Genomic DNA, 18,702 nt, shown 5'->3' on the forward strand with positions numbered 1-18,702 from the left:
TTTCATGCATGAGAAATGATTGTACAAAGGGTCATGGTCCATCTTTAATTCATCCCTCTAACATGCTGATTGCACTACTTTCACTCAGAATTCTTCTATTTTGTATGTTGCCACTTTAACAAGTTTGTGTCTGCAGTTTTGAAACTTGCAGGGTTGGCATTATGCAAATGTTGTTAAGGGTTTTTTGTTTTGTTTTGTTTTGTTTTTTATTTTTTCCTGTTGCAGTGAGGCAACCTCTCCTCAGAACAAGTATAATAAACTGTGTGCATTGCTGGATCTGCAGGGATATACATGTGAGCACATCGAACTTGCAGTATTTATGTACACTGAGGTAAACAAGTTCTAACTGTTCTTTGTTCAGACTTAATCTCCTTTTGGGTCTCCCTACTGCTTCTCTGGTCATTAATTTTGCAAGATTTGTTTTCAAGATCTAAGCAATAATAGCTAATTTAATGGGACATCATTTTGTGTTTACACATATATATTCTCTTTGGCTAATTAACTCGACCTGTCTAACCTCCGTGCAGATAACTGTGTTTGTTTTTAAAATCCATACAAGAATATTGATAATAGAATACTTCTTTTTTTTTTCAGGTTGTGGCTGTCAATTTTACTGTGCTCTTTTGGGAAGCAATAAATATACCTTATAACGACCAGAGACGGGTGATATATCCTCTGCTAGGTCTAAAGCAAATCACCGCCCTTCAGACAAGTAATCCACTACCAATCGTCCAACTTAGTTTCTTCTAGTTGCTATATTCCTTAATTTATTCAGTGTCATTCCCCCTTTGCTGCTGCTGCTGCTGCTGTTGGTTTTTTTCCGCTGCTTGAAACCCTGTTGCGAAGGTCAGTAAGGCGCGGGGGAGGAGAGCGAGCCTCTCGGAAGGAAAACCGGTCAGTGCCTTCCGCACAGCGATATTCAAAGTTGGTAAGACATTAAAGACGTCGCTGTGACCAGGGGTAGGGACGAGGGTGGCAGTAATGAATGCCTAATTGCCTCTGAGAGAAGGAGCCTTCACTTAGCCAGGAAGAGCCCTTTGTATGGCAGCTGGTGCCGCTCGCACCGGGAGGCTTCGCAGCTCTCCCCGCCGCCTTTGGCTCCTCGCCTTGGCCCCGGGGCGGGCGGCCCGCGCAGCCGGGCGTCCCCGCGGAGCCGTACTGAGCGAGCAGCACCGACTCGCCGGCTGGGGAACGACGCGGAGCCGCCCGCTCTCTGCCGCGCAGCGAGGCGCCGCGGCCCCCGACAGACCGCGCCTGCAGGGATACCCCGGTGCCCTCCGGCCGGGGCGAAGTGGACAAAGAGCGGGCAGCCCTCTCCCGCCCCGCAGCCTTCCCCAGCGACCGCGGGCCCCGACAGCACCGGCCCCTCATGTCTGCTTCGGCCGCTGCTTATGCTGTTGTTATTATTGTTGTTGATTATGATGTTATTAATTATTTAGGTGCTTGGTTTGGGGTTTGGTTTTTTTTTTTTTTCTTTCCAAAGCCACACTCCAGAACTGGGGGTCTGAGCTGTTTTCCTGAGACTTGAAGAAGCGACTGTTGTAGCAGCACTGAGCCGGGACGCTGCTTGAGGTTATTTTGGCGAGGCAAATTTCCAGTGGGAACGAGCGTGTTTACGGGGGAGAGAGGACGGGGCTGTCCCCCACGCACACTCCTGGCAAGACAGACTCGTGGGGGACAGAGTTTTCCCGCTGCTCCGCATATCCCCTCTCCCTGCAGTTTGTCCCCCCGACGTGGGCCGGGCGCCCTTTGGGGCCGGCGCGGGGCCGGGCTCGGCTCACTGCCTCCCCCACGGGCCCCCACGGGCCCCCACGGCCCACGGGGAGAAATGAAAGGGCCCGATCACCCCGGCGGGACCCCCGCCAGAGCCGGGACTGAAAAGCGGGCTTTAAACTCCCTCGCTACCTAGAGATTTCTGTTCACTCCGGAGAAAAAAATCGCCGCCGTATTTCCTGTCCTCGAACACTTCCTGACACGGGGAAGGTATCAAAGAGGAAAGTTTAAAGCAATAAATATCCCCGATCCGCCTCACTCCCCGTGTTCGGGCGCATCTGCCGGTGCTGAAAGCCAGGCGGCACTTGGCTGAGGAGAAATTGGGCTTTTCCAGTCCTGTTCCGAACCGCTCGGCCCGACCCGGGCTCTGCCATCTTCTTAACATCTTCTGGGGATTTTCCTCCCCCCAAAACCTTTGGGGGTTTATTTTCCCCAAACTGCCAAAGTCCTTGCTCCCCTCCCTGCACTCCCCGTTACAGTGTGCCCATTTCTGACCGGATTAAAGCGGGCCCGGTGCTGCTAGCCAGTCCTGTGACAGAGTTAGTGCACTCAAAGAAGGCTCTAGGAGGGAAAGGATGACATTTTTTTAAGCGGTAACACGATTTAATAAGCCAAATTGTATTATTAAAGTCATGAAGGTTTCCTGGGCGCGCAGAAGCCTACTGACAGGTTTTCTCGTGTTTTGATAGATTGAGTGCTGTTACGGTACACTTCTCCCTCACAATGCAGTAGCTAAAACTTGAAGATTAAAGATCGCACACCTCTAGATGAGTCAAAGCCTGCACCACGGAGCACCTAATACATTTCGTGATTGATTTCCCCGCTGCGTTGTTTCCAGTTTCAGTTTTGTGTGAAACTCCTTTCCCCTCTCGGCACATTGCACGGGCTCAGCCCTGGTGTCCTCGCCGCATCCCGCAAGGTAGCGAGGGGAAATCTGAACCTCTGGGAGTCCAAACCCAGACTCTTCTTGCAAAGCATCTTTCTGGCCCAAAGCGCCTCAAGAAACGTTTTAAACTGGAGCTGGCTGAAGGAGCCTTTCCGCGTGCCCGAGTGGCGAGGCTGCGCTGAGCCACCGCGATGTAGTGGGACAAAAATAGCCCTCCCGAAGAATCAGAGTCTCTCCGTGTATGGGGACCTCGCTGACTCCCGAGGCCAGGTCCCAGGGTCTGAGCCCCGGGACGATGACCGCGACGGGCCCCAGCGGGGCGGTGTGGGGAGCCTCGCGCTGCCCCGTTCGCACCCGGGACTCGGCCGCCGCAGCCCGCTACTGCCCCAGCCCTCGTCGGCAAGGGCATCTCACTCAGCCCCTAATGCTGCCTCCCTTCCGAGACCAGCACTACTACTTTATTCATTTCCCAAAGCTGTTTGTCTGGGGTTTTTTTTCCTCCCCCTTTTCCCCCCTGTGGAACCGTCCTAGTTTTCGCCACTAAAAAAAACTCAGGACCGAAATTATAACTGTTCTTTGCGGGACGTAAAGGGTTAATCGCCGCTGTCGGTTTGGTGTTTGGTTTGGGTGGGGTTTTTTTCCTTCCCTCGAGTGCATATAATCTCATTTGAGCCCCTCAACGTGGTGAAAGCTATTGATTGCTGTGTAGAGCCACCGACTTTTAGCAGGCTTCCCCAGTCCCCTCCCCAAAAGTAAATAAATAAGAAAAATAAATAAAAAGTAAATAAATAAGAAAAGCAAGGAAAAAAATAAAATTAACATATATTTTCGGAAGTGTCTCAAATATGTACAAATCCCGTTTTATGTCTTCCCATTCACGTGTATATTGATATCATAAAAGAGAAATCCTTCAGCATGGTTTTTCTCTAAATGCCTTATTCATTGAAACGGGCAGTTCCACTCATTATTCCACTCCCTTAAACCCGATTCTGATGCTGGCTAAATATAGAGCTTCGCCTTCCTGGGAACGCGAATCGAATCCCCCTCCAGTAGCACAGGAGGGGGAAAAAACCTTGATCAAAGCCCTCCTTTTCTTCCCAATCCTGGTTTGTTGGGGCGGAGACAGGTTTCTCGCTTATTGCAAATCATTTGCAAAGATCAAACTTAAAATGCATTCATCTGTCCCAGAAGCAGCAGTTAAAAACCCCCAAAGTTAGGGGGTGGGGGTTAATAGAATTAAAACCAGACTGAATTATTTTCAAACAAAGGTGTAACGGTGGAAAATAAGATGCGTTATTTCAGAGCTGGGAGAGAATGTATTTTAATCGGGACAAATTTTTAAAAGAAATACAAACATCCATGGACAAAAATGCATAGGACGGAGTACCGAAAAACACTTTCCCTGTTTCAGTCTCTCCCATAAAATCTGCGGATTTTTTTCTCAGTCATTGGGATTACTTTTTTTTTTTTTAATTACCTACGCTCGGATCTTTGGCCAGCTCACAGCCCACGAGATCACCCGGGGGAGCGGGGAGGAAGGGGTCTCGGCATGCCCCGTGTGGAGGGGGTGGAAAGGCACAAAAGGTCAGAAACGCGCCCACCGCGCGGGGCCGCGGCCGATCTCCCCTCGGCCAGCAGAGGTCGCCTTGCCGCCCACAGAGGTCGGGGGAAGGGGCGACCGGACGGGGGACGGTCCCGCGCGGAGGGCTGCGCGCTTCCGATCCCCCGCCACGATGAGTGCCGCCTCTGCTCATGCCGAGCATCGCAACGCGCCTTCCGCGGGCGACGAGGCGGGCACCGCGATCCTGCGGAGGAGGCAGCCGTGCCGAACCGCGGAGGCTGCGGGGTGAGCGCCTGGCTGCGGGGGCACGGGGGGGGGGGGGCATGGCGGTGCACCCCTAGCCCGGGCGAGCGGCACAGGGGCGACACCGCAGTCCGAGTCTATTTAAGTGAAATTGCCCATTACTAAAGGTTTGCCCCAAATACGTGCCAGGCTGTCTGAAGCTGCCAGCATCAGCAGTAATTCCTGATAATTGCTTTTTGGTTTACTCAGCTAAAACACAGAATTATAAAGTATATATAAACACAGTCTCATATATATGTATATACATAAACACACTCACACACATGTTTATTGCCAGTTTCTTGGATGTAAAGTGATCACCTAGTAGAGTTGCATTTCCCACTGTTTATGTAAAGGTCGAATATGTAAAGTAACTGTGTGTGTCTTTACAACCATATCTTTACTTCCTGACACTATCTTGAGATCATTTCAAGACAGCTTAGTTATCTCTACAAGTGGCAACGTTGGGTCCCACTTCTTGTTTGAAATAAAACTGTAGGGTGTGTTTGCTCCCTCAGCTTCAGAAAGGAAAACAACTTGCAAACTAAGTTAGGACTCCGAGGAGGTCCGTTGTTTAGTAGCTGTCTCATCAGCAAATGCAAGTTTCAGAACTTTTTCTTGGCTGTTTTATTGCAACCAGATTTCCCCGCGGGAAGATATTCCGCGTGAATATGGCTTTGCTTCTCTTTCACTCAAACTCTAGTCTCGTTGGTTGCCTTTTAAAAAAAATAGGACTTTGAAAAAAATATATTTTCCTGATGAGTAGTGATTGGAGGGCACTTATACAATACGTTGATGAGGGCGGTGTAACAGCCCATATGGAACAGAACACAAAAATAGGATCTAAACAAAATCAAAGGGGACGTTTAAGATGGGGGGGAGGGAATTCAGAAGGGTTTGGGGCGGACACGCTCGGGAGCGGGTACAGTTTCGCGCACAGACTAAAGGAAACTCACCGTGTAGTCTAAATGGAGCCTGCCCTTTGAAAGGGGCAGGCTACGGGGCGCCGTGCGATTTGCGCAGCCGGGGGCGCGGGCACCGCACCGCACCGCGCCCGGCCGCGGCTCTCGGGTCTGGGCTTCCCACATCGCCTCCGGGGACCAGCGGCGACGGAGACGCAAACGGCGCGTCTTCTTCCTCTTTTTTTTTTTTTTTTTTTTTTTTAAATAAGAATTTTAAGGGATACTCCATGGGGAAAGACAGAAGTTCTTCACTTTTCTCCGCGAATCTCCATTCCCGGCCAACCTATGAAACCGTCTAAACACAGGATGCATTTCTATTTACAGACTGGGGAAAAAAAAAAAAAAAAAAGAAAGAAGGAAAGGAAAAGGATCTAAAAGGGATTGGAAAACATAAATAGAATGGAGGGAGTGTTGAGAGACAATTTGAGGTAAATATTTGTACCTTCTTCGATCTTGTGTTTAACAGAAATACATGAAGCTTTTATCCACGGTTTTAAGAGAGAAGGAGGCTGGAGGGAAAACATAAACAGTCCCATCTCATGGCTGGGGCCATCCCCACCCAGCCTGCCCTGCCCTCCCCGCTCAGGGCAGCTTCGCCTGGGCAAACCAGAACAGTGGCTCCCGCCTAGGAAAGATAAACGCTCGGAAAGGAAATAGCTGAATTAACCTCCCCCCCCCCCCCCCAAAAAAAAAAAAAACCAAACCAAAACCAACCAACCAACCAAACACCCCAAACATACGGAAATTGTAAATATGGCACGGCAAGCCCGAGCAGGGGAAGAGGTGGAGGAGCCCGAGTGGGCCGGGAAGGAAAATGGAAGGTGTGATGGGAGATAAGTGACGGGGATGGAGAAGAGAGACAAGAAAAAAGTATAAAGGGAAATACAACTAAGGAGCCAGGAAAAGTTGCCTCCGAAAGCCCGAACCAGGGCCGCCGCACTGCTTGACATTGAAATATGATAATCAGAACAGCTGCGCCGTGCTGCCCGCAGCCAATGGGCGCCGCGCAGGCGTGACGTCCCCGCGCATGACGTCAGGCCAATGGCGAGCGGGCTGAGTTGGAGCAGAGAAGTTTGAGTAAGAGATAAGGGCGAGGCCAGTACCCGAGCCGCCAGCACTCAATTCGGCATCGCTGCGCTGTGCCGGTCCCGCGCAGCTGGACTCCATCGCACCCCCGGACTCCACCGCGCCCCATTCTCTCTCTGCAGTCCTGACAGTATCTCCTCCCACGCTGGTGGTGTTTTGTTTTGCGCGCACCCCCCCTTTTTTTTTTTTTCATTTCAAGCCTTTTTTTTTTCTTTTGTTATTACTACTTCTACTTTTTTTTTTTTTTTATTACCGACAGCTCTCAAAACTACTTTGGGGTCTTAAAACGAAACCGTACACCATTTCACTGTGGACATTACACCCTCTTACAGATATGGGAGACATGGGAGACCCACCAAAAAGTAAGGCGGAAATTTTACCGTTGTTGGAATAAATGTGCTATCTATTGTAATCGCCTCAGGCAGGCGAACTGCTAAAGGGCTGAACTTCATTTGCATGGTAGAGAAGGTGCCTTTGTTGCCATGCCTGCATGCTTGCTGTGCTTTAACCTCGTAGCCTTGTATGTTAATAGCCTGGGGTCCTGCTCTGTTTTAAAGTTTGGGGAGCAGGCGGGATTTTAATGGGATCTCCAACCACGGAACCTTAAATTATCTTCGTGCTAGACTGCGGTGAGGCTGTCTGACTATCCAGCACCTAGTCCGTCTAGGGGAATTAGCACTAGACTTGCAAAAGCGAGCAAGTGACAACCGTAATGATGGTTGTTCTTGCTAGCAGCCTCGAGTCCCCTCTTCTATGGCAAAGGGCTGAATGGCAAGCGCACCCAGCCACGCGTTCGACGTTTCCAATCAGAGCCTCTTAAAAAATGAAATTAAGCATATAGGTGCTCTCCCCGTAAGGAAAGGAATCCAAACAAGCAAACAATAAAATAAAAATAAACCGACGAGGGACTTCGGAGATTTGATTCCGTGCAAGGCTTGCGAAATGAGGACCTTTACCCCGAAGACTGTTCACATCTGCATTTTAACATATGTTCCGCCTCCTTTCTAAACGATGGCACACTTCAATTACCATTCAAAAGTGTAATACTCTTTAAAAAAAAAACCCAAAACAAACAAAAAAACCACCAAAAAACAACACTATTCCCGGAGTATGCCCTATAAGGGAACGACACTAAAAGTGTGTTTATCTCTGTAGGAGAGTAAACGGTTAGTCAATCATGTATTTATTTTCATTTCAGAAAAACGCCTGATTTCCCTATGTGTTGGTTGCGGCAATCAAATTCACGATCAGTATATTCTGAGGGTTTCTCCGGATTTGGAATGGCATGCGGCATGTTTGAAGTGTGCAGAGTGTAATCGGTATTTGGACGAGACCTGTACGTGCTTTGTTAGGGATGGCAAAACCTACTGTAAAAGAGATTATATCAGGTACGCCATTTACGTTGTTTAATTCTTCGGTGAGATTTTTTTTTAAACTTTATAAATCTGACAGAGGCAGGAAGAGGAACAATTGTGAGAAAGAGGATGAAAAGACAATTGGTATATTTTTAAGTGATTTCCCCATAGATAGACAGGCGAGGAAAAAAAGTTCGAGTCGTCAAGTTTTTTATTCCATAAATTCAAATACAAATCTCTGTATAAACAAAACCACATTCGGAAACAGCTAGCGACTGTATGAGACCCTCCTGAGGACTTTGGCAATGCATCCTGTGATTCTAACAAAGTGGGAAATCGTAGGTGATGGAGAATATCTTCAGTAGTGTAGATATTATGAGCAACATGGAACTGATCGCTTTTTAATGCAACCTGAGAAACGCATCTCTGTTTTTGCAAAGGCATAATGGCATTCATAAGAAAGGCACTTCAAGCATGTATGCCGTAAAAATACACAGGCAAAAAAACCCCCAACCTATTTAAACTAGGCCTATCAAAAAGCAAACAAAAAAAAAAGGCAAAAGAAAAACAAAATCAAACCTGAAGTTTCCTTCAGAATGAAGGATCGTTTTGTGGGAAGGTTAAAACCTAGACCGAAATGCCGAAAAGTGTCTTCGCTAAAATAACTGACATTTAATCTTTTAAAATATTAACCCCTTTGGTGATATCTGACTGTCCTTTCTTATCTTATCTATACTGATGAATTAGAGCAGATCAAATTGCCCATCATCTGTTCGGGAACAATTGGGTATATTTAGATAATGGAACCACTTCCTTCCTCACATTAAAGTCTGGTAACTGATAAAATGTGAGAGTTGCCGATCCTGACACTATAGAGAAACCAAAGCAGGAATTTCGAGTGTGTTTATTATTTGTGCTCCTGGGTCATGCTGATCCGTTTCAGTGTCGTCTACTGGGTTTGCCAAACCAGAACTTTGCATGACACTGAGGTATGGACAGTATTTATTTTTTTACAGAAAGTTTGGGGAGCAAGTACCTACCTAGCCACCTAAGATATCTTTTCTAGTTTCTTTGTAATTCTGAATTGAAATAAAGCACTTGAGTCTTTCCTTCTCCAGTGCACAGTTCATAAGCAGACCATTCCTTCAAGCCATGTTGTGAGATTATTCTCAAAGTTTTACTATGGCAAAAAACAGTACACTTTCGTCCTTTCACTAATTTCAAATGAAAGGAAAACATTTGGGACTGAGATGTGCTCACTTACCTTCTGCAAGAACTCAGTGGGCGAAATTTAAACAAACAAAAAAATGCAGCTCTTTTAAGTTAATACGCAATACATTTTATTTGCTACAATTTTAAAAGATGTACATTATGTGCAAGTCGACTTTGAATTAGACCATGAGGTCTATAATTGTCAGACATGTGGGCAACCCCCCCAACTTTTGTACCTATTAATGCATACACTTTGCAATCGTGCTGTTCTTTTGCCGTTTAGCTGTTTGTTTGGGTTTTTTTTCTTCTCAAAACGTTATAATTTGGAAATATGTAGCTCTGAATATAGGATGAGTACACCTCCATAGACATAACAGCTAAAGATGTGTGTAAATAAACATCTGTACCCACAAGTATACATCTCTAATGTATGACTGTCTCTAATGAAGTCTACTGGTGAGGAAATATGTGGGGATGAATATAGCTCAGTTTTAAGAACAGCTTTTACAGTTCTGTGGATTGTGTGTGTGCATGTGTGTGTGCATATGTGCGTGTATCTGTACATTTGCGGAAAGATGTTAATTTTACTTAATACCAAGGAGGCTGGCTAAGGAGCACTCGGTGGGAGCCGAGAGACTGTGCAGTTCTAGACACCCGAGTTGGAGCATGTTCTCATGTTCATCTGCTGATGGGTGAACTGTCCCCCTCTCCTCCACGGGAGACGAGGAACCCGCAACCCACTCCAACGTGTAACCCCAGAAATCCATTATTTGCCGTGTGGGGCTGTCAGCAAGAAGTTGCCCTTTCACTGCTGCCGGAGGGCTTGAGCCCCGGCTCAAGGTGGGAGTGTGAGCAGGAGGGGAGATGGGGCAGGGAGGTTGGGGCAGGCTCTGGCTGCAGAGCCAAAGCACCCAAAATGCCTTTTAGTAGGGGCGGGGAGTTACACTACTATATATGTGAGCGTGTGTCTGCCTATATTGTTGTATAAAATTAACCTGGTGAGAGAGGACAAGTGGAAGAGCTCCGGCCGCTGGCAGAGCCACCCCTGCCATGTGTCAGAGGCCAAGCTGCCGGCAGCCCGGGCACGCATTAAGCGGCAGAAGTCCTGATTGGTTTCCTCGCAAAAATAACACCATTTGGTGAGGCTGGCACGTTTGTGGGGAGTGGATGGCAGCTTCGCCAGCCTCGCCTTTCCCCGGTGTACCCGGGCGGTCCGGCTCAGCCCCGGGCCAGGCTAGGTCCTGTCCCCCCGCCGTGGGGAGGGAGGGAGAGGGCAGGGGCGGCCCCTCGCCTGCTGCAGCCCGGGCGCTGGGGCAGGAGGGAGAGGTCGGCATCTCCTCGCGAAGGAAGGGGGCCGTTTTTTTGTTTCTCCCTCTGTTTCTCCTTCCATCTCCGCCGCCCCTTCCCTCCCCCCTCTCCTTGCCCACCGGCGTGTCCGGGTCCCCGACGTCTTTTACGGCGGGGGGATCAGGTCACCGGCAGCAAACGAGTCCATTTTATTCCTTTCCTCTTCTGGCTTCTGTATTTTCAAGGCTTGTTTAACTAGTGGACTGCGTGTGGCGCGTCTACGCGGGGCCACGGGGCTGCCCACGAGCGGGAGTGAAAACCTCTCTCTTTCTTTTTTTCCCTTCCTTTCTTCCCCCCCCACCCACTCCCCGTCCTCCTCCTTCCCCCTCCCGTGCTCTCCCTCCTTCCCTTCCTTCTCCTTCTTTCTGGGCTGGGCCCTGCTCAGGTTATACGGCATCAAGTGCGCCAAGTGCAGCATCGGCTTCAGCAAGAATGACTTCGTGATGCGCGCCCGCGCCAAGGTGTACCACATCGAGTGTTTCCGCTGCGTGGCCTGCAGCCGCCAGCTCATCCCCGGCGACGAATTCGCGCTGCGGGAGGACGGCCTCTTCTGCCGGGCGGACCACGACGTGGTGGAGCGGGCCAGCCTGGGCGCCGGGGACCCCCTCAGCCCCCTGCACCCCGCCCGGCCGCTGCAGATGGCAGGTACCGCCCGCACCCGGCGCCGCGGAAGCCCGCGGGGTTTGGCGCCGCCCGGCCCGTCGCCTGGTGGGGGGCCCCGCCGCTTGCAGCGGACTCCGCGCTCCCGCGGAAAGGCGGCCCCGGGCGTGCGCGCCCCATGCCCGGGGCTGCCGCAGGTCCGGCTGCTGGGAGAAACGCCCGCGTACGCGGTATGTGTGAGGCGGAGACACCTGCGCAGGGGCCGCGGCAGGCTGCACCCCTCGCCAGCCTGCACGCCTCCTGCTCCGACCGGACACCGGGTGCAGGAGCCCCCCCCCCGAGTCCGGAGCAGCCAGGAGCCTAAGTCGGAGACAGACGAGCCGATGCACGGAGGAGGTCTGAGGTAAAGCACAGACCCCTCTGTCTCTGGAGCATGTGGAAAAGCTGTTTTAAGCACTGGAGGAAGCGGGATCCGAAAAGAGATAGACTTCATAACTACAGGCGAGCACTTAGGCCGTAATTTAAAACTGTCAACAAGCTAATCTTCAGTAATTGCCTTTTAAAGTGACTCTGCCTTCTTGAAACGTTTTATATTTGATGAGTACTTGATCTTAAAACTCAGCATTGTAACTTGAGAATCGCCCCACCTTACAACTTTACTTACACTTTTAGTTCTCGACGTGTACATCAGATACTCAGAGACGCTTAGCTTTAGGAAGAGGAACGTCTCTTTGAGGCAAACTTGGCTGGACAAAACAAGGTTGGCCGGCGTTATTGCTGTGCAAGTAACTGTAACTCGAAAGGTTATTTACAAACACAGCTATGTTTAAACGGGCTCGTTTCCCGCTTCTGAGCTCCTTTCAGGTGACATACATAGATATAGGAAAAAAAAAAAAATCCCGTAGCTGATAATTGCAGAATTTTAGAGAGATTGTACGTGCTCCCTACAGCATGTTTGTGCATGTCTCCAAAAGGCATATTGTGTCTGCAGGTACAACACTGCTAATAATTGAAGCCTTCGTATTGTCTTCATCGAATTTGCTGCTTTATTGTTATAATCAGAGAAGTCGGAACCCGACTGTACAAAAGTGAACACTTTTGAATATTAGCTAGCCAGGGTTTTAGCAAAAAAATTATTTTTTATTTTTCCCTTGACTGGGTCAAATTATATCTAGATAGCTACAGCTACACAATACACAGAAGAATAGCACAATCACACGAATACTTTTAGCTCTTGATGTGACGTTACCCATTGTTTTGCATTTCTTGGCGGTTTCCATGAGTTGCTAGGCTTGCTCCCCTTTTAAAGAATTGGCGAAACATTAATATTTTTTAAGCATTAATCAAAAGTTGACATAAATTCACCTAGCACCTCCACTTTCTAAGATAGACTTCCATCTCCCGAGCTCTGGGATAAGGGGGCTCTCACAGGATTTTCCTCCACTGTCATGGTGCAGTGGATTTGGCTTGTTTTGCTTTGATTTGGAAGCATCAAAATGCCGGGAGCTGTTGCAAATTATCGCAGCCTCTGGCTAAACTGAGCTAGATTCAGTATACAAGAAGCAGACCCGAATTATGATTAATTTAAGAAATATTCTTTTATGATTACTTTTCAGGCCAAGAATCTGTTTTGGTGATTTGTCGGGAAATAAATACATAAACTCCTCCCCCTCCTTTCCTTAGCGAACTCGCCCTCCCCTGTCAAGTCTCATACAGGTTAAGCTTCTGTCATTAAGTGTTTTGGGGGGGTGGTTTGTTTTTGCAAATTAATTTTCTGTGGAGTCAGAAATGTCAGTCCTGTCACTCCACCAGCGCATAAAGCAGAGGAGGCTGCAGGAGCTCCGATAGACCTGACTGCTTAAATGGCCTTTGAAAGAGAGTTCATCACCCCCCACCCCACCCCACCCCCTCGCCTCCCCCGTCCCACCAGCTTAGATTCTGCAGACTCCTTGCTTCCTACTCATGGGGATCCTGTTCCTCCCTTCCCCTTCCCTTACAGCAGAACCTATCTCTGCCAGACAGCCAGCTCTGCGACCCCACGTCCACAAGCAGCCCGAGAAGACCACCCGAGTCCGGACTGTCCTTAATGAAAAACAGCTTCACACCTTGAGGACCTGCTACGCTGCCAACCCCAGACCTGACGCCCTCATGAAAGAGCAACTGGTAGAAATGACTGGCCTCAGCCCGAGGGTCATCAGGGTTTGGTTTCAAAACAAGCGGTGCAAGGACAAAAAAAGGAGCATTATGATGAAGCAACTTCAGCAACAGCAATCCAATGACAAAACTGTAAGTGGCTTCAGCCTCTGACCGTGCGTTGCCTTCCTTCCCAAGGAGAAACGCCTGGGCTATGTCCAGCTCAGCCAACCTCTGGGGTCGGTTTGACGTTTTTGATTAAAACAAACAAAATTATACCGCTTAACTATTATTCGCTTGTTCTGCTGTCAGTGCAATTCAAACAGACCACAGCGAGAAGCCGATACAGGCAGCTCAAGCGAACACATGTCTTTTTGTGGGGCTAAGAATAAGCAGTGGATTAGACTAACTTCTCTGCAGCATGAATTGCGACCTGCAGACTTTATGGGCTGTAATAAGCCCAGCCTTGTGTAATATTTATATTGCAAATGCAAAGGGATCCTTGAGGGGAAAATAATGCTTTTGCCCTCTCTCAATGGTTTTACACGGGAGTAAACCCAGAAGTAAAACCCATGAGTAAAAGGGAAATTTTATGTATTTTCTTAGCACTTTACATACTACAATGTGTATGTGTGTGTTTGTCAGTGCACTTACTGTAGAAAAAGGCAAATGCAATGCAAAGTTTATGGAATTACCATCGTGTTTACAGGTTATTTAAAATATATATAGTTCTTGTGTAGAAATATATTGAGTTCTTCTCTGCAGGCATATGCACGTGTGTAAGCTAACTCTTTTTTTTTTTTTTGCTGTTGTTGTTAGTCCACTTGAAGAAGAGTCTGTTATTCTCCCCTTGTATATTGACTCTCCTGAGAATGACTATTAATTCATAAGGCTGCCTAGTTAAGTGGAATTTAAGGAGTTTCGTTTTACCCTGTTGGAATGAAATAAAACCACGCTGTTATTAACTCGCCTGAACAATCTATTCGTCGAGGCTTGGAGTTATTTTGTACACAGTGCCTGCACCACAGGGCATACAGGGAAGGCTGGGGTTTCCTTTTTTTTTTTTTTTTTTGAAAGAGCGCGGTACTGCGGTACTGACGTATCCCAGGTTTGCCGTGCAATGGATATATGATCCAGTTAAGGTCACGCAGAACAAAACCAGCCTGGATGCAAAATAGAAAGGCAGCATGATTAACCGTTTCTTGTGCCGAGCCGTGCATAGGCAGCCAAGATACAGAGTGCTCGTGTTTAAGCAAGCTGGGGGGGGGGGGTATGCCTTGAGAGAAATACGAGGATTAAAGGGAAAGAAAGTAAACTTCCACCGTGATAAATGCAGCAGGTAGAAATAGGCTGACCTGGAGTAGAATAGAGTAAGACATTCACAGCAGATTAACAAAGCAAATACAAGCGACTGTATAGATAAGATAGAAAGCAGTTTATTGACTCAGCGCTTATATACAATAAAGTTAACTAAGCTCATTAACATCTTTTGCTGGGCTGTTTACAGAATATCCAAGGGATGACAGGAACTCCGATGGTGGCTGCCAGTCCGGAGAGACATGATGGTGGTTTACAGGCGAACCCGGTGGAGGTGCAGAGTTACCAGCCGCCCTGGAAAGTACTGAGTGACTTCGCATTGCAGAGTGACGTAGACCAACCTGCTTTTCAGCAACTAGTAAGTGTCGGTTCCCAGCCGGAACAGGCCAGCCTGTACCCGGGGCAGAGCAATGGGGGATTCCCTAAATGCCCCGGATACCCTCAGAGAGATGAGCAATTCAGACGAGCTGGATTTTCCTGAAATTGCAATGTGGGCATTATGGCACTCTGTAAATGCGGTGAATTGAACTGATTTAATAGGGCTTGGTGCAAAATCTACCTTAGCGCACAGCAGAGCTCTTGTCGAGTTGAGTGGAAGACGGATAAGGCTCGACCCAGGTCTGAGACTAACTCAGCTCGCACACTCCTGAAAACTGAAAGCACCTCTATCCAGAGAACTAAAACATTCTTCACATGTCATTTAATTGTATGTACATTTATGATAGCAGTTTCTAAAATTCACCCCTCCCCCCTTTGGGCCAATTTTCCCTTTATACTATAGGGTGGATTTTAAATATATGATTGCAATGTCAGTCTGTGTCCTTGTTTTGTCACACAAACACGAGTAGCTTAATTAAATTGTCAAAGCTCTTGTTTTATGCATGTACCTCTAGATATAACTTTATATATCTATATCTACATATATACACACAATATATACATATATATAGTTTACATTAAATGTTGTGCTTCGGAAAGGGAATTGTTAGTATGTATTCACATGAAAAATTCAAACAATATAATAAACTGCCTTAAGCCAAAAGAAAACAGACATTTTAGAATAAATTCTGTTCTTAACTCACTTCCTTATGCCTACATCATTTGGCAGCTCATATGGGACCATATAATCTGCAATACTTAGGCCCAACAAGGTGAATTAAGGACAGAAGTTAAACCTTAACTCAATTTCCTGGCCTAAGTATGTTAAAACCAGATCTTTAAAATAATAAGGTACATTGTGTATGTTTTTTCAGTGATTCAAAATAATACTTAATGATGAAACACTAATATATAGACCCTTTTTTTGATCTATTGGGCATTTTTTTCAACATAAAGTGATGGAAAACGAAGGTTTGTAGCCATGTCTAGAAATCTTTTCAGACCTTTTCAGTTTAGTATCACACTCTTTTACAGGATCGCTTTGGTTTTTTTCCCCAGTGGCAGGCTGCAGCATGCTTCCCTCCCCTGGCACACCGTGCTTGCTTGGGAAGCTGTAGCACAGCAGCAGGGCTGTTTGCATCATCTTTTACCTCTAGAGCAACCACCGGTTTTCCTGCTTTAATCAAGCTGTCAAGCAGACACAAGAAAAAGCGACCTCCTTCGGTTGCCTTATTTATTGTGCCTTAACAGAATAGGAGACTTTAAAAACCTTTGATACAGTGAGTTTTTGTAAGGAGGAGGTCTAAAAAAAAAAAAAAAAAAGAGGCAGAATGGAAGCTGGATAGCCCAAATACACACACGCATATAGATAGATCATTAGATAGACAGATAGATATTGATATATATTGGGCATAATGTCTGATACTGAAAAGAGTTAAAATGAAGAACTGTGGATGGAACAGACAGTTCATCGACCTTTCAAGGCACTTCTCTAATCTGGAAAGGGCCTCCTTAATCACAGGATCGGCCAGCTAAATAGGTGCTAAAGATGCTAAAGAAATGCTTTTGGATTAGCAAAGCTCTACCCTTCAAATCATGCCTTTTCCCAACTGCTGCTCCTAAACTAACCGGAGCCATGGGGCACATTAGAATGGAGAAGTGTGACCTTTTTTATCAAACTGACCTTTGTTAAAAAGAGATACCACCTGCTTCAAATCGCAAATGAAAGAGGATGGCTTGTTTCAAATGCCTTCTGCTCCTGGATGCTCCTTCTAGGTTTATTTTATTACGTGCACAAAAGGCGAAAAAAGTAACCTTGCAGTTTTGTGTCAAAAAACCACATGCACTCTGAAATAATTGACTAGAACATCCTGTTGGGATTGCCACTCTTGCAAGACAGGGAAGAAGGCCTCATTAATAAGGCTGGGTTTTTATTTGCTTGATTTTTCAGTCTTTTTTTTTTAACCTGCTTTTTTTGGTGATTTGGCTGAAGGCCTGAAGAAGATCCCTATGAAGTCAATAGGGAAACTAAACAAAGCAACAAACAGTGACACAGCCTCCCGTGGAGATGTATCAGGCCATTCAGCTACATGCCTGTATATTTATTTTTGTGTTCTTCTTTGCCTTTGCCTGCTACTTTTCTTTGTTACAGTTGTAAAATTTCTTTTTTTTTTTGTTTTTTGGCAGGTTAATTTTTCAGAAGGAGGACCTGGTTCCAGTTCTACTGGAAGTGAAGTAGCATCAATGTCTTCGCAGCTCCCAGATACGCCCAACAGCATGGTAGCCAGTCCTATTGAAGCATGAGGAACATTAATTCAGATTTCTGTTGTTGTTTCTGCCCTTACCATCACCCCTGTTGGAGAGAGTGGGAAAGTGATTGCGTGGGACTCCAAAACTTAGGGGAAAAAAGTATTTAACAACCCGTAATGAACCTAGCAAGGAACTGCTCCATAAAATGAACGGAGTCATGTTTGAAAAGACAAGGTAATATGGTAGTAACACTGTGAAGACAATCATGGGATCTTACTAGAATAAATACTAAAAAACCAAAACCCGCACTATTCAATCATCAGAGGAGGATCGAAAAGACGTTTTCAAAACAAAGTATTTGTACTCGTGGATCTCAAAAAAAAAAAAAGTGAAAAAAATTATCTTTTCATTTGACTGCACATTTTAGGGAGAAACCAAGGTAGAGGGACTTTCTATCTAGTCCCTCCCAATCCGAATGGTGCTGTTTCTATATTGGTCATTGCCTTGCCAAAAGGAGCTCCAGTAGGTTTTCCATCATCAGGAAAGAGACGATTTAGCACCCCATTGTTGAAAGATTCATTGCAGGAAGGTGGAGCTGCATTGATTTGCAATGTTGGTCTTAGTTGACTCTAACAAGGGGTTGTTTCCTGGGTCTCTTCTAGCATGTACTGTAGCAGGGTTTTGATTTTGTTTGGTTGAGATCCATCCTCTATCAAGTCTGAAGTGATTAAAAATAGTTTTTTTAATTCCTCTTTAAAAAACATTTTATAAAAGCATTGCAACAAGGTTACCTCTATTTTGCCACAAAGCATCTCGGGATTGTGTTTGAAATGTGTCCATCCAAGAACCTTCCCCTCCCCCAAAGATGTATATAGTAATTGGTTAAAACGACTGTTTTTCTTTATCTTTCTCTCTCTCTCTCTCAATAAAGAGAAAAAAGTAAAAAAAAAAAATTAAAAGAAAAAAATCCTTATTTTTGCTCTTACATTGCAAAATTATAATTTATTATTTATTATCAAAAGACTTGCCACTTTTCATGTCATTTGACTATTTTTTGTTTGCTGAAGCAAAAGAAAAAAAAAGAAAAAAAAGGATGTACCATGGTCTTTGAATTATATGTCTAATTCTATGTGGGCTTTGTCTTTTTTTTTCTTAAATATTATGTGAAATAAAAGCGCCATATATAGAATTATTATATCTTCAGGACTATTTCACTAAATAAGCATTTGGTATAGAGAAAATAATGATAATATTAATATCAAATAATGAACAAAGTTCCCTCTTTTAAATATTTACAAGTTAGCAGCTAAAATACCTGAAATAAAATATTGCATGCAAAGCAGGTCGTTAGTGAATAAAAGGAGTGTGATATTTTATTGCAAGTATTAACGACCAGCTTCTAAATTTCCGTTTCAACAGCTATATCAGGGCTAGCTGGATGTCCTAGCTTTCAATCCATAACGTTAGAAACTCTCTTGTTCCCCCCCTCATCCCTTGCCCTTAAAAGTAATATTATTCTAGGCATGATCTGACATAATGTTAGGACATCTAAAGAACTGG

General features: G+C 46.1%; 1 protein-coding gene across 1 annotated transcript; it reads left to right on the forward strand.

The window, feature by feature from the left end:
• The first annotated feature begins 6,884 nt into the window (after positions 1–6,884).
• On the forward strand, positions 6,885–17,196 carry LOC104026355 (insulin gene enhancer protein ISL-1). Its single transcript, XM_075725663.1, has 6 exons — positions 6,885–6,912; positions 7,749–7,938; positions 10,850–11,109; positions 13,064–13,350; positions 14,705–14,872; positions 17,080–17,196. The coding sequence occupies exons 1-6, from the start codon at positions 6,885–6,887 to the stop codon at positions 17,194–17,196; spliced, it is 1,050 nt and encodes a 349-aa protein (XP_075581778.1).
• Positions 17,197–18,702: the final 1,506 nt, after the last annotated feature.

Source organism: Pelecanus crispus, chromosome W, assembly GCF_030463565.1.
Source record: "Pelecanus crispus isolate bPelCri1 chromosome W, bPelCri1.pri, whole genome shotgun sequence".
NCBI lineage: Eukaryota > Metazoa > Chordata > Aves > Pelecaniformes > Pelecanidae > Pelecanus > Pelecanus crispus.